The sequence below is a fragment of the Ursus americanus genome, chromosome 5 (assembly GCF_024610735.1).
Source record: "Ursus americanus isolate L20-20 chromosome 5, mUrsAme1.1.p, whole genome shotgun sequence".
NCBI classification, from domain to species: Eukaryota; Metazoa; Chordata; class Mammalia; order Carnivora; family Ursidae; genus Ursus; species Ursus americanus.
The window spans coordinates 55,121,626-55,136,990 of NC_142131.1; the positions used below are offsets into that span (position 1 = coordinate 55,121,626).

General features: G+C 35.7%; 1 protein-coding gene across 6 annotated transcripts in view; it reads left to right on the forward strand.

Annotated features, from left to right (window-relative positions):
• The window catches only part of FAM13B (family with sequence similarity 13 member B), a 76,150-nt gene extending 61,221 nt beyond the window's left edge, over positions 1-14,929 (forward strand). For 5 of the 6 annotated variants that reach the window (XM_045794610.2, XM_087862237.1, XM_045794614.2 and 2 more), the window contains 10 exons: positions 564-774; positions 1,713-1,842; positions 2,444-2,525; positions 4,394-4,623; positions 5,999-6,082; positions 6,315-6,410; positions 9,476-9,559; positions 9,653-9,816; positions 11,067-11,168; positions 12,580-14,929. In XM_045794610.2, coding sequence (XP_045650566.2) covers positions 564-774; positions 1,713-1,842; positions 2,444-2,525; positions 4,394-4,623; positions 5,999-6,082; positions 6,315-6,410; positions 9,476-9,559; positions 9,653-9,816; positions 11,067-11,168; positions 12,580-12,703 — 1,307 coding nt within the window. In that variant the 3' untranslated portion in view covers positions 12,704-14,929. The remainder of the gene's footprint in view (positions 1-563; positions 775-1,712; positions 1,843-2,443; positions 2,526-4,393; positions 4,624-5,998; positions 6,083-6,314; positions 6,411-9,475; positions 9,560-9,652; positions 9,817-11,066; positions 11,169-12,579) is intronic. The other variant, XM_087862238.1, reaches the window with a different exon arrangement.
• Positions 14,930-15,365: the final 436 nt, after the last annotated feature.

Sequence of the window (15,365 nt, forward strand, 5' to 3'; positions counted from 1 at the left end):
AGACAATAACAACCATAATTTAATGTTAGAGGCCAGGTGCTGTCAGGTGAGTTAGCTGCTCATTTGGAAATGTTAAGAATTCCTTTGGGGTCAGAGAGCTCCATTTGGCGAGTGTTGTGAATAGCACGGGGAATAGCTTACTTCTGCTTTTAAGATAGTCACTTGACAGTGAGTGATAGTTTGTTTATTCACCTGGCAGCTATTGAGGTTTCGTGTTTACTATTTATAAAACAGCACTTGAAAAATAATATCTAATATAACTTTATAAAGATCTTGACAGTGTCCTTTCTTGCTTTGTGACTGGGTTCAGAAATTTAAGATATAACTCTTTATGGGAAAATAGAACTCTGAGCTAAAAAAAAAAAAAGCATAGAAAATTAAAAGCTATAGTAAGCTTTACGAAGATCCTGTATCCCTTGTTTTATTTAAAGTATATAATAAATATTACATGAACCACCACATACTGATATGATTTAAAGAAAATACAGCTGATAATTGTGTGACTTTTTTTTCTATGTGGAACCAAGAGACCCATGGTACTATTCTTTGTGTTTGTTTTACAGAGCCATTTCCTGCTTTTAAGTCTTGGCAGGAAGACTCTGAGTCTGGAGAAGCTCAGCTCTCTCCACAAGCTGGAAGAATGAATCATCACCCCCTGGAAGAGGACTATCCTCCAGTATTATCACATCGTAGTTTAGATTTTGGGCAAAGCCAGCGTTTCCTACATGATCCAGAAACACTGGATTCCTCATCTAAGGCACTTTCTTTTACTAGGTACATTATTTTTATATACTTAGGAGAGGCGAGTCTTATTATGCCACCAGATCCTTTGAAAGGTTTAATCCTCCAGACCTGCAGTTCCAAGCTTTTCCCCCTGTATAATGAAAAACTTTTTGTACTTTCTTGGAGAGGGCTTGTAAATTCTGAGTTCATTGAGGTATAGAGGTTTGCTTTCTAATAGACATTTCCTCACAGTGTACAGAATCATTTTTTCACCTATGACTGAAATACAGAACTCTGGAAGGGAAGCAGCAAGTGGAATTCACCAATTCCTAATGTTTCTATTGTCAACACTTTAAATCGATTATAAATGTCAAAACCTTTCCTTTGCAGTTTGAACACAAAACTAATTCTGAGCTGCTGGACATCTTTGTTTCTTTTCTGCCTTTGTCCAAACAACTTTTGAGTGATTATACATTGTTTTCAACAGTACTTATGTTAGCTAATGGTGTGGTCTCTAAAACTATAGTGTAAGGTTTGGTTTTGGTTTTGTGTTTTTTTGTTTTTTTTACACTACCTATCCTTTAGTGTTAGGGACTTAATTTTTACTTTAAAGATTTGCTTCTTGGAAGTGGCATTGTTATATCAGGGTGGTAAGAGTCATAGCGTCAGTAACTTGAAAAAAATTTTTTTGACCAGGTAACTTCTTTAGTTTTTTTTGAAATATAATTGACCTACAATATTCTCTTACTTTCAGTGTGCCTTTCTGGCTCAGTCGGTAGAGTGGGCAACTTTTGATCTCACGGTTGTGGGTTCAAGCCCCACTATGGGTATAGAGCTAACTTAAAAATAAAATTAAAAAAAATTCTGTTCGTTTCAGGTGTACATCATAGTCATTTGATAGTTTTGTACATTGAAATGAACCCCATGATAGGTCTAGCTACCATCTGTAATAACTTGAAATTTTAGCTAACACTCTTGTTTTAATTCAGGATTCGAAGATCATCCTTCAGTTCAAAAGATGAAAAAAGAGAAGACAGAACACCGTATCAGTTGGTCAAGAAACTTCAGAAAAAAATTAGACAATTTGAGGAACAGTTTGAAAGGGAAAGAAACAGTAAAGTAAGTTTGTAGCATTGTCCAGGGTTTGGTAGATCTGTTGGAACTGGGAGGAGTTTCTTTGGAGAGCATTAGTCCATCTCTTTCCTTAAATAATGAAGTTGAGGTGTGCGGAGAAGTAGTGATCATGTAGATCTGAAATGATATAGATCCTAAGCTGCCTCATTTCCAGGCCAGTATTGTTACCAGTGCATCTTTATATTTCAATTGGTAAAAAAGCTTTTATAATTTTTAAAGGAAATACTTTACATTGACAAATCACATTAATGCTGTTTCTGCTTCCTCAAAAACCACAAAAAGCAAGGGGGAACGGGAAGGAAGGGATGGGACGGAGGGGGAAAGATATTTAATAATTAGAACATGTGAAGTGGCGAGAATCCTATACTTTGAATCAGAAGACCTGTATTCAAATGTGACTGTCGTCAGTTGCTAGATTCTGCTCTGAGAGAGCTTTACTTGATATCCTGTTCTGTCTACTTCAAATAAGGTAAGATGAAGTAAGGATTGAATGAAATCTCTGTTTTGGGAACTGTAAAATATTATTTGGGCATCAATTAACAATTACCGCTTACCACAGAGGTATCCGTGTTCCTTAATTTTTTAGCCCTCCTACAGTGATATTGCAGCCAATCCAAAGGTATTAAAATGGATGACAGAGCTTACCAAACTGCGGAAGCAAATTAAAGGTAGAAAATTTATCGTTTTTATAATATGTTTGCTTTAAACAGTATTATTATAGTATTCTCATTATTACATGAGAATTGTATAAGTAATAATTCTATGACATGAATTAATAGAATTATTCTATGAGAATTATGGTTATAATTTTAAATCTGAGACGCTGTTTGGCAAAAATAAAGGTTTCCTTTTGTTCCTTTATTAGTTATGGTCAAAGTTGTAGTACTGTATTCTTCCATATGTCTTTCTGGTGTTTCTATTGGTAATATTCTTTTGAAAAGCGCCCTTGACGTATTGCATGGTGCACTGGGTGTTATATGCAAGTAATGAACCATGGAACTTTACATCAAAAACTAGGGATGTACTGTATGGTGACTAACATAATATAATAAAAAAAATTATTATTAAAAAAAAAGAAAAGTGCCCTAGATTATATATTCATAGGGGATATTAAAAAGTTTATCTGAAAAACAGTTAAAATATTAAGCAGTTTTGTTTTTTGGTAGGTATTTCATTAAGAATTTTTTGATGGGTATGTAATCTAAGACTATCATAATAAACTGTTTATACCGTAGAGACTAAAAACAGTAGGTCTTCTTTAAATAAAAACTAGGTCTGTGTTATTGGGTATTGGCTCAGTACAGCAGCTGCTAAGTTCTATTTACTTCATGGGTGTTTAATCACCATGCTTTTTAGTAATTGTTAATACTTAAAAAATTATCTGTACCAACTATGGGTTTATAATCTGGAGCATCACATTTTGGTATATTCATTTGAATTTATTCAACAAAATTTTTCTATCATTAAGTACCAAGTACTTGTAGACACCTGAGCCTATAGCAGTGGATAAGACAGTGTCCCTGTTGTCATTGAGTTTACATCCCTGTGGTTAAAATAAGTTTCCTTACCTCTTTAGAATTTCCCCCTATAATTCTATTAAGGATTTTCTTGTTTAATGCCAGTTTCCAACCATTTGTGAAAATCATTACCTTGAATGTGTTACTGATGGGTGTATTAAATTGACAAGCATTAGTCTCTTAACTAATTTTCCAATTTTCTTCCACTTTTATTGTCTCACAGTTCATTCTCTGCATAGCAGCCAGGATTATCTTTTAAAAAACTCTGTTAACTATCTTCAAAGCCTTCAGTGAGCTTCCCTTTTAACTTCGAATAAATGTCTAACAATGGGGAGGACGTAGTGATCTTGTAGATCTGAGATTATATAGATCCTTAGCTGCCTCATTTCCTTGCCTACTGTGCCCTTAGCCCATTTTATCACATTCCACTCTTCTCTTCCTTAAACATGCCTTGCTTCAGGGCCTGTGCACTGGCTATTGCTTCAACTGGGGAGGAATGCTGTTCCCCTAAATCTTCTATTGTCCATTTGCTGCTGCTGCTTCCGTGTTCACCTAGGATGTCCCCATCTCAGAAAGTCCTTTTTCAGTCCATTAAATGTAGTTGTTCTTCCTAAAGTACTTTCCTTTTAGCACTGTGACACCATCCTGTGTTCTCTTCTTTATAGCACTTAGCATTCTTTGAAATTATTTTATGAATCTGGTTACTTGGTTTCTGGTTTTATTTCCTTGAATATATGCTCCATGAGAACAGGGACTATGTCTCTTTGTTAACTACTGTATCACCAATGCTTACCAGAGAATCTTACTTTATGGTAAGGCTTTCTATGAATTATCATTGAAAGAATGAATGGTATAGCTTGCCATATATAGAATTTCAGTATTTCATATAACCTTGAAATAACTGAGCCTTTGTGCTGTTAATGTCCACTTTCCTGTTGTATATCTTGCTTATTATTCCTTTACATCCTTAGCAAAATCATTATTACTGATCTGTTTGTCCTCTTGGTTCTGAAATGTAGATGCAAAACACAAAAGCTCTGATGGAGAATTTGTACCTCAGACACGCCCACGTAGTAACACTCTTCCAAAAAGCTTTGGCTCTTCTCTAGACCATGAAGATGAAGAGAATGAAGATGAATCCAGGGTCATTCAGAAGGAGAAGAAGCCATCTAAGGAAGCAACACTTGAACTTATTCTGAAAAGACTGAAAGAAAAACGTGTTGAACGGTGTCTTCCAGAAGATATCAAAGTAATCTTGAGCTGTGCTTTTTGCCCAGACTAGCCTTTAGAGTCCCTGAAAAAAAATAATTACCCCAGTGGCATAGAGAGAGATGTGTAGTAATCTTACTGGCCTGAGTCTGCTCCCTAGGTTTGTAGGTAAACAACATGTTTTTATCTGCACACCAGAAATGGCCAGTCTTTCTGGGAGTGAGTCACAATAGTAAAACGAAGGAGCACCTAGCTGGCTCAGTTGGTAGAGCATGTGACTCTTGATCTCGGGGTTGTGAGTTCTGAGCCCCGCATTGGGTATAGAGATTACTTTAGAAATAAAATCTTAAAAAAAAAAAAAAAGTTAGTTTTACTAGAATCCTGATCTGTTCATTTATATTGGAGACAGTTGGCAAGATGAATGTGTAAAGAGCCTAAACATAACTGAACTTGAATCTTGGCCTTGTATCTTAATAGTTACATGTATTGAGCTCTTAGCTTTTGCCAGGCCCTGACTCATATTATTTGCATTCTGCCCGAGTCCCTTCAACCGTCCTATGACTTATATGGATATGATAATGTCCATTAAAATACTAACAATATGGTTATTGTGAGGATTGAATAAATGAATATTTTTGAAGAACCATTACTCAAAGCCCAAGCTTAGGGCAGTCCTGGTCAAAGCACTTGGCAACCCAGATTATTTATCAGATGAGGTTTGCTGGGAGAATACAGAAATGGTCTCATGTGATCTTTTGTCTAGGCAGTGATGAACCCTGATGTTCGTTCCTGTCTTGACAACAGAGTACACCTCTTTCATGATTTAAATATTGGAGTGTTTGGGGCGCTTGGGTGAGTCAGTCGGTTAAGCGTATGCCTTCAGCTTGGGTCATGATCCTGGGGTCCTGGGATCGAGCCCCTCGTCGGGCTCTCTACTCAGCAGGGAGTCTGCTTCTCCCTCTCCCTCTGCTGCTGCACCCCCTGCTTGTGCTTTCTCTCTGTCAAATAAATAAATGTAACAAACAAACAAACAAACAAATAAATAAATATTGGAGTGCTTATCTCCATTGAACGGGGTTGGATTAGAAATTTTAATCACTGCCTTCCCTCAGCTTTTCTTGTTTTTCAATTTTGCGTTAGATCAGCCAACCTCCATTCCCCTCTCTCCACCCCTTTTTCTAGAAATGATTTTGATTGGATTGGCTTTATTCAGATTCACTGTCCTAGGGTTTAAGGTGCAAGCTTGAGGTTGAAATCACAGTGTTTTACAGTTCACCCCTAGCTATCCTCTACTGGTTACATAATCTACAGTTGTATTTGGGCTGCCTTTTCACCCTAATTATTTACATTGTGGGATTGAAGAAAATAATGATGGTGCCAATGAGAGTGTTTTGTTTTTTTCTTTTAAATTCTAGAAAATGACAAAAGATCATTTGATAGAAGAGAAAACGTCTCTCCAAAAAAGTCTTCTTTACTATGAAAGTCAACATGGAAGGCCGGTAAATGTCTCTCTTGCTAAAGAGAATTGATTTTCTACCTTAATAAAGAGCACAAATTCCTTTTGTGGCCCACATCTTCAGTGCTGATTTATAGAGCATTGTTTCCTTCATTTAGGAGATTGTCTGCTTATTTAAAATAACTTCTTAAAAATTGGGAGAAAGTCATGTTGTCTAATGTTTTCGACAATAAAAATTTCTGATGACTAGGTAATTTCCATTTTTCTTACTTTAGGTGACCAGGGAAGAAAGGCACATTGTGAAACCTCTCTATGAGAGGTACAGACTTGTAAAACAGATGCTGACAAGAGCTAGCATCACTCCTGTTCTTGTGAGTAAAGCACACAAAGATTTATCTAGTTCATTTTATCAGGACCTACCCTTTAAAAAATATTATTGTGGTGGTATATTGGAGAAATACACAGCTAAGGTAGCAAGAATTGTATTTGTAAGGTGAGGTTACTGCTTTTAAAAGAATAGGCAATTAATAATCAGTGCCTACCTGCCATCTCCCAGGCACTTGTAAAAGCATTTTATGTGTGTCATTAAATGAAGAAGATGTCATTAAATCCTGACAAGTCACAACAGTTAGCAGATGATAGCCTCATTTCTCAGATGATGAAACTGGGGCTAAGGAGTGATATATGTCCAGGGTCATCTACCTTGTGGAATTAAAAAAAACCCAAAAAACATATTTCAGACCCTGGCATAGTTTGTTTCAATTTAAATTCTTGTGTTTGAAAAGACAACAGTTTTGTGATGGCTGTCATGATGATTTAAGTGCATGAGCTAATAAACTGATTTTTTTTTTATTATGTTCAGCTAGCCACTGTATAGTATATCATTAGTTTTTGATGTGTTTTTTTTAAGTTCATCTTTTTTAATGAAGAAGTATCAAACTAATGGTTATTTACATTTGTGTACCTTTTTAGAGAAAAATGAAAACTCTAATACTTAGGTGCAAATCAAGTGCTGTCTCCAGATTAACCAATAGGTAGTAGGACTCTAGATTTCTCTCAGGCTCAAATACAAAACAGCATGTAGCCCATTCTGGACCATCTTGTTAGGAATTAATTCACTGGAAGTATGGTTTGCTTAGGCATGCAAGGTCATTTTTAGATCGATAGCCACTTGCATGGGGGTTTCTTTCGGGCTTTGACTACCTGACTACTCATTATTAGAAGGTTCACTAGCATAAAATAATAAAAAATTAAAAAAAAAAAAGAAGGTTCACTTTGGCCTTCTGAGCATTTTTTATTTAACCCTCATATAAACAGATTCTTTTTAAATGGCAGTTTTTTTAGTTGGTCATCCCAGCATTATTTGATTTACATATAATCAGGTTTTTTTGAACAAGGAATCCTGTATAGGTTATATTCTTTGTACATAAGACAGTTTATTTAATACAGATTTTATCCTTTGATTACAAGGCATTTTTGTGATCATTGACATATTCATAATTCAGATTCAAATAGTCTTTGAATTTCTTTATGAAAACCATTTTAGAACTCCACAGATTTGTTTTTAATAAAACTGAAGCTGTAGCAAGTATTGCTAGATCTTAAGGACTCCTAAATATGACTATCATACAGAGAAATTTGAGGTATAAAAGTTAAGCCAAGACAGTTTGGTAGGAAAGAATAATATTTTCAATAGATTACGTTGGGACAGTTGGGTATTCATATGTAAAAAAGATGAATGTAAACCCTTATCTGACACAAAATTGAACTCAGAATGGTTCACTGACCTAAATGTAAGAATTGAAACTAAAAAACTCCTAGGAAATAGAAGATTAAATCTTTGTGACCTTGAATTAGGCAGTGTTTTCTTGGATATGACACTAAAAACACTGACAAAAATAAATAAATTGCACCTAATCAAAATTAAAAAGTTTTGTGCATGAAAGGACATTTTAGAAAGTGAAAAGACAATCCACAGAATGGGAGAAAACGTTTGCAAATCACGTATCTCATAAGGGACTGGCATCTAGAATATACAAAGAACTCTTTCAGTTCAGTAATAAAAAGATTAATAACCCAATTAAAAATTGGGGAGGGGTGCCTGGGTGGCTCAGTTGGTTAAGCAGCTGACTCTTGATTTCAGCTCAGGTCATGATCTCAGGGTCCTGGGATTGAGCCCCACTTCAGGCTCTGCACTTAACTTCAGGATTCTCCTCCCTCTGCCTCTCCCCCTACTTGCTTGCTTGTGCTCTCTAAAATAAATAAATCTTTAAAAAAAAAATTGGGCAAAGGATTTGATACACATTTCTCCAGAGAAGATATATAAATAGCCATTAAATATATGAAAAGATAATCATCATTAGTAACTAGGAAATGGAAATAAAACCACATTCAGATGCCACTTTATACCGACTAGGGTATAATGCTTTAATGAGAAAAGCTAACAGTGTTGGCAGGATGTGGAGATATTGGAATGCTTACATTACACACTGCTGGTGAATATAAAATGGTGCAGCCACTTTGATAAACAGTTTGACAGTTCCTCAAAGAATTAAACATAGGGTTATCATCTGACCTCGCAATTTTCCTCCTAGATATATGCCTGAGAGAATTGAAAACATGTCCACACAAACACTTGTACACAAAAATTCATAGAAGCATCATTCATAATGGCTAAAATGTAGAAAAAAACCCAAATGTGCAGGAACTGATGGATAAACAAAATGTGGTATTTCCATGTAATGGAATATTAGCCATAAAAAAAGGAATGAAAGTACTGATACATGCTACAACGAGTAAACCTTAAGAACATTATGCTAAGCGAGAGAAGCAAAATACAAAAGGCCACATATTGTGTGATTCCATTTATGTGAAATACCCAGAATAGGCCAGCCCATTGAGACAGATTAGTGTTGGCCAAGGGGTAGGGGAGAGGGCAAATGAGTTAATAGCTAATAAGTACAGAGTTTCTTTTGGGGTGATGAGCTATTTTAGAATTAGCAGTGATGGTTGCACAACTTTATGAATATACTAAAAACCACGAAATTGTACTTAAAGGAGTGAATTTTATTGTATGTGGATTATATCTCAGTGAAACTGTTACTTTTAAAAAGGAGTTTAAAGGTGTCCTGAGACAAAAAAGTTGACAGCTTTTGTTAAAAAGGAAAATGTTCTGAATAAAATTACATGTAATACCTTATTTTTTATTTATTGAATGAGCTCTTTTAGACTATCCAGACATAAGTGATCATTTAGCATTTGTGTGCTCACATAACAAGAAAACATAAGCAAAAATGAATTTACTGAGAAATTCCTTAAAAAATTTAAATCATATGGTTAAGATTTTGAGAGTAAGGTTTAGTATCTGTTCCATAGTGAATGAAACTTTCTTTGAATGCTTTAAATATTTAAAGTGAAACCATGTTGAATGTTATAGGGATCTCCATCTTCCAAGCGAAGGGGTCAGATGTTACAACCAATCATAGAAGGAGAAACTGCCCATTTTTTTGAAGAAATCAAGGTAATCCTTAAGAGAAATCATTCTCTGATAGCCTTCTTAACGAAAAAGTTGAGAGTCATGGCCTGTTTGATTATCTGTTTGATATCTTTTTAGGAAGAAGAAGAAGATGGTGTTACCCTGTCCTCTGAGCTAACTGATATCTTGAAAACCGCTGTACAGGCACAGTCTTCATTGGAAAACTCTGAATCTGATGTTGAAGAAAATCAGGAAAAACTGGCTCTGGATCTCCGACTGTCAAGTACTCGAGCAGCTTCTATGTATGTATGCTGGTTTGTGGTTTTTTTATTTTTTTTTAATCTATTTGTATAGAAAATCAGTGTTAAATAATCAAGCATTTGGAGGGAATTAATGTGTGCTCAAGAGATATACTTTTCTTAAAGGGTGTGATTTACAGATGTTGTCATTCACATTGTCTTTATTAAACATTTGTGTGTTTTAAAAATTAAAGAAACTAAAATCTGACATTTGTTTCATAACAATGCTGGAGCCAGCTGAGAGTTACGTTTATTCTCTATCAGCTTCTTTCCTTGATAACAGTATATGACGGTGGTCTTCAGCCCTGGCTTCACTTTTTTTTAATTAAAGTATAATTAACATATAATGTTATATTAGTTTCAGATATACAGCATTGTTGATTCAACCATTCTATATATTACTCAATGCTCATCACAGTTAAGTGTAGTCACATACAATGTTACTACAGTATTATTGACTATATTCCCTGTGCTGTACTTTTCATCTCTGTGACTTATTTACTTTATACTGGAAGTTTGTGCCTCCTAATCCCTTTCACCTATTTTACCTAGACCCCCACCCAGAACCCTCCCTCACACCACCCAGTGTATTCCCTGTATTAATGAGACCGTTACTGTTTTGTTTTCTGAATTCCACATGTAAGTGAAATCATAGGGAATTTGTTTTCCTCTCTCTGGCTTAAATCATTTAGCATTATACCCTCTAGGTTCATCCATGTTGTTGGAAATGGGAAGATTTCATTCTTTTTTTATGGCCAAGTAATATTGCAGTGTGTGTGTGTGTATGTATGTGTATACCACATCTTCTTCATTCATCTTTTGATGGACACTTGGGCTGCTTCCATATCTTGGCTGTTGTAAATAATGATGCAGTAAACATAGGGGTACATACATCTTTTCGAATTAATGTTTTTGTTTTCTTTGGGTAAATACCTAGTAGTGGAAATACTGGATCATCATATGGTACTTCTGTTTTTAATTTTTTGAGGAACCTCCATATTGTTTTCCACAGTAGCCTTGGCTTCACTTTAAGATCACCTGGGGGAATTTTTTTTTTTTTTTTTTTTTTTTTTAAATACTGATGTAGAGCCCTACCTGCAGCTATTCCTACATTTAGTTGGTCTGGTCTGTAGATTAGGCGTTGGTATATTCTGAATTCTCCCTAGCTGACTTTAGTTTGCAGCCAGGGTTTGAACTCCTGCTAAGAACTACAGTGCTCTTTCAATAATGTTTTCTTCCCATTTAAATTTTAGGCCCGAATTACTGGAACAACTTTGGAAAGCCAGAGCTGAAAAAAAGAAACTACGCAAAACGTTACGGGAATTTGAAGAAGCATTTTATCAACAGAATGGAAGGTTTGTTGAACATCACAAAATTGAGTCTTCTTTCTCCTTGAACTTACAGGTGCCCATATGCTAAATCAAGGGAATATATAGGAATAGAAATAAATTGTGCATGTAAGGATACTACCATTGAAAATAAAAGTAGAAAACCTGTCTTTTTACTTTGAAGGCCTGCTATTAATGGCAAGAAAATGACAGAAGTAGAGTAAGCAACATCTGATAGAATATTTCAGAGTTGTGCTAGGAGGCTTGGTTGAGTGGCATTTACATTGTGTTTTTGAATTCTTCATTCTCACCTTTTTGGAAGTGTTTGTGAAATAAGATGTTTTCCTTTTATTTTTACTTTTTATTCTTTTTAAAGTTTTTTTTTTTTTTTTTTTAGAGAGAGAAGGGGGAGAGGCAGAGGGAGGGAGAAAGAATCTCAGGCAGACTCCCCGCTGAGCATGGAGCCCAGTGTGGGGCTAGATCTCACGACCCCGAGATCACAGCCAGCCGAAGTCAAGAGTCGGATGCTTAACCGACTAAGCCACCCAGATACCCCTGTTTTTCCTTTTAGAAAGGTTCCTATAACATGACTGGTATTCTCAGGTGGTTTGGATTCTTTTTTTTTATAATAATTTTTTATTATGTTATGTTAGTCTCCTTAGTTTTAGTGTGGATTCTTAGACCGTTGCTGCTTAGGCTGCATGTTGGGCCATTCCAGGCTTCCCATTTCTAAGATGTGTAACAGGGTACCAGTCAACAGTGGGCTTACAGAATACAGTATGGCATGTGCTTTTATCTAACTGGAGCACAGCTGACCCAGTGGAACTCTTTTAAAAGTAAGAAAAACTTTTTTTTTTTTTAAAGGAAAAATACATTCTAATTCAGATGGTGGCCAGAAATGAGCATTATCTTAGGCCTCAGAAAAGTTTTTCCGTGTATGTAACAAGGTAGTCTTACCAAGCCAGTAGCTATATTACAAATTCCAAAATGTGTTTACTTTGAGAGGCTTCTGTATAGTTGGGAAAAACAGTTAAAAAAAAATGTAAGTGTAAGAATGCATTTTTCAAGTACCTTCTAAATGTATAAAATGACTGGCTGTAACCCTCTGGCACTTAATGTACTCAGATCTAACAGAGTCTAGCAGTGCATATCTTCCTAAAACATTTGGGTACTTCTTAATTCTCTGCAGTGATCATTGTTATGTATAGCATTATTTAATCTGTCAATGGAGAAATTCAACAAAAGTAGAAATATTTTAAGAATGTTCCTTGGGGATGGGGGGGAACTAGTCCTGTAATCTTTTTTCTTGCAGAGGAATTTTTTATTTGAATTTATTTATTTTATTTGAATTTGGGAACATTTTGTTTCACATTAGGACAGCTTCTGGGACTTTTTCAGATGATCTCTAGAATATTACAGATTTTATTTTCTACCCTAGGAATGCCCAGAAAGAGGATCGTGTTCCAGTGCTTGAGGAGTACAAGGAGTACAAGAAAATTAAAGCCAAACTCAGGCTTCTTGAAGTTCTTATCAGCAAACAAGATTCTTCAAAATCCATATAAAAATATGCTCCTTGAAAACATCATAAAAATCAGTTGTATTCCCTGAAGCTATCATCGTGTGTACTTGGCTGGTACTTGAGTTTATTTTGTCAGGCACTCCGAGAGTATCATTTTGTACTTGGTTGTGGTGCCACTAGAGAAAGATGAGAGGGTAAGTAGACCCTCTCTAGGGAGCGTGGTGTTCCACATTAACTACAGACTGTCCTCTCCACCTTTAGCAAACATCCAGTTTTCTTCATTGTTTTGTACTACAGATACATCCTGTTAGCAAAAGACTAGTACTTTATTCTTTCAACTTCAAGAACTTTGGAGATACAAGCTTTTTGTTATCACCAACTTTATTTTTATTATTATTTTTTTAATTACTGAAGAAAATTGAGAGGAACATCTTCACGTTGAATCTTCGGTTGCCTTTTTCTTACAGAATGACTGAAAATTTGAAAGAAAAGTCTATAAATGTGCACATATGCAACTATGTCCTATGTTTTCTTAGAAAACCAAAATCAACTGAAATTTCAAGTCCTACTGTGGAACACATTTCTGTTTAATTTCCAAAGTGACACTTTCTCACAGGTAGTATGTTAGCAAAATTTTGCAATTCAGTGGTCACACAGCTCCTGGATGAAGGTAACAGAGGGTAGACCAAAAAGTGACCTTGTTTATTAGTATAGTGAAAACACACACCACACATCATACACAGAACTGAATCATATCACATGCTGCCTACGGGACATATTACTGTTTGTTTCCTCAGTTACTGTTTATTAGCTGGTGATGATGTGATTTTCTTTCTGGATCAGATCCTGTATTTTTTCCCCCTACCCACCTCCAGATAATGTGAGAAAATAGCCGTGTCTATGTAGGAACACTGATGGTGCTCAGATTTGTGTGTTCAGTCAGATTGGCCTAAGTTGGCAAAAGATTCATTACGCCTGAATTAAATCTTTTCTTCACAAGGGCTATACCACTGCACTTTTGTGTGTACCTTCCGGGGGTTGCATCATTTTTTTTTTCTTTTTTAATCAGCAAAATCCATAAAGAAAACATCCTCTAACAGGAGCCCTGCTGCTCAGTTACATGCTGTTTAGAGCAGTTGTGTAGTGGTATGCCCCTTGTCATATACTCTAAGCTTAACTTTTTTCCTTTGGCTTTGCATGGCTTTTCTTCAAGTACCTTTTTGGTATCATTCTAATAATCATTTTCACAGATTGGTGACTTTATTTGGGCTAAGAATATAGTCAATAACAGCATATTCTGGTCAGGCTTAATGTAAGTGTTAATTTTTTTCCTGGTGCTTTTTTGAATTGATGAGTGTCTCACTTTGTGCCCATGTTTTGCATGCATTGACTCATGCATGGTTTTCTTAACTAGCTGATATTAACAATTCCATATAAAAATGGGACTTCTGCGACATTTGAATCAAGTGAGGGAAGCATGAACCTCAGGCTTCTGGCACTATTACATAGTAAGCACATGAAGTAGCTTGATAATAAGTAGTGTTTCTAGGATTTCACATTTCACCTGTGTGTGCAATGCCTTTTTTGGGGGGGGGGAGGGAATGAACGTGTAGTTGGGGAATAAAGCACTAAATCCAGCCCTTTTCGTGTGGTTTCCTTTTGATACATCTAGGTTATTCGTAATGTATACCTAGAAAAATGAAATTGAAAATGCCAAAAGAAGTATCACTTTGATTTGAATCCAGCATGCAGTGTGCATTTAATTTCTTTCAGTCTCCAGACAGGAGTATATCCAAACATCTAATTTAATGTGCACTGTATGTTGTTTTATATGAATGTTTTATATACCACATGCAAAAATGTCCATATGCACTATTTAAATGTTTTAAATAATATATTCCTTCTTTATAATGCTAAATCTATATGAGTACCATATTTTTATAAGTCAGTGGCCTGACTGGTTTCATTTTAGAATTAACAGCTGCTTCATGGTGTTGGTTACTCACTGTTCATGTTTGGCTGCAGGTAGAATAGATACAGCGGCATGGCAGCACTTACACGCTATGTGACAGTATTGTGTGTTATAGTTGAGCAGTAGGTGGTAGAATTAGGCAGTTTGTGATAGTTTTACTTTGGTACAAGTAAAAACTGTATATCTATATACAAATAATATATAGATATATATGACCACCAATATAATTGCATTGCTGTGTCTGGCACTTCATTGTATAGACTTTTGTAATAAAAGAACTTGAATGTTCCAAGTCAATGTAAATGTTTTTTGTTTTGTTTTCACTAGATGTTAAAGAAAAGGACCTTAAGTGTTTCCTTGCCTTAATGTTCTTAGGCTTTGTTTGAGTTACCTCAACGAGGGACCATGTTGGGGGACAACAGGGTTGCTAAACTACTTGGCTGGCTACAGCTCTGGGGATTGGTAAGACGGGGAAAGGCCATACTGTTGATTGCCTTGTGGAAATCTAGGGGGAAGATGCAGGGAGAACGGTCAGCATTTCTTGTTGCAGTGAATTATCCTACTAAGCAAACAAGGTACAGTTTTCTAAGAGAAGAGGTTGGCCTGAGGTGGGTAGATTTAAAATCTATTGAGCGTCAATGTGGAAGTCGAACACTATGGTCAGATGATGTTGTTTGGCAAGCCAAGAGAACATAAGGCTCTTCTAGGAGGGCTTATGTAACCCACTAAAGAA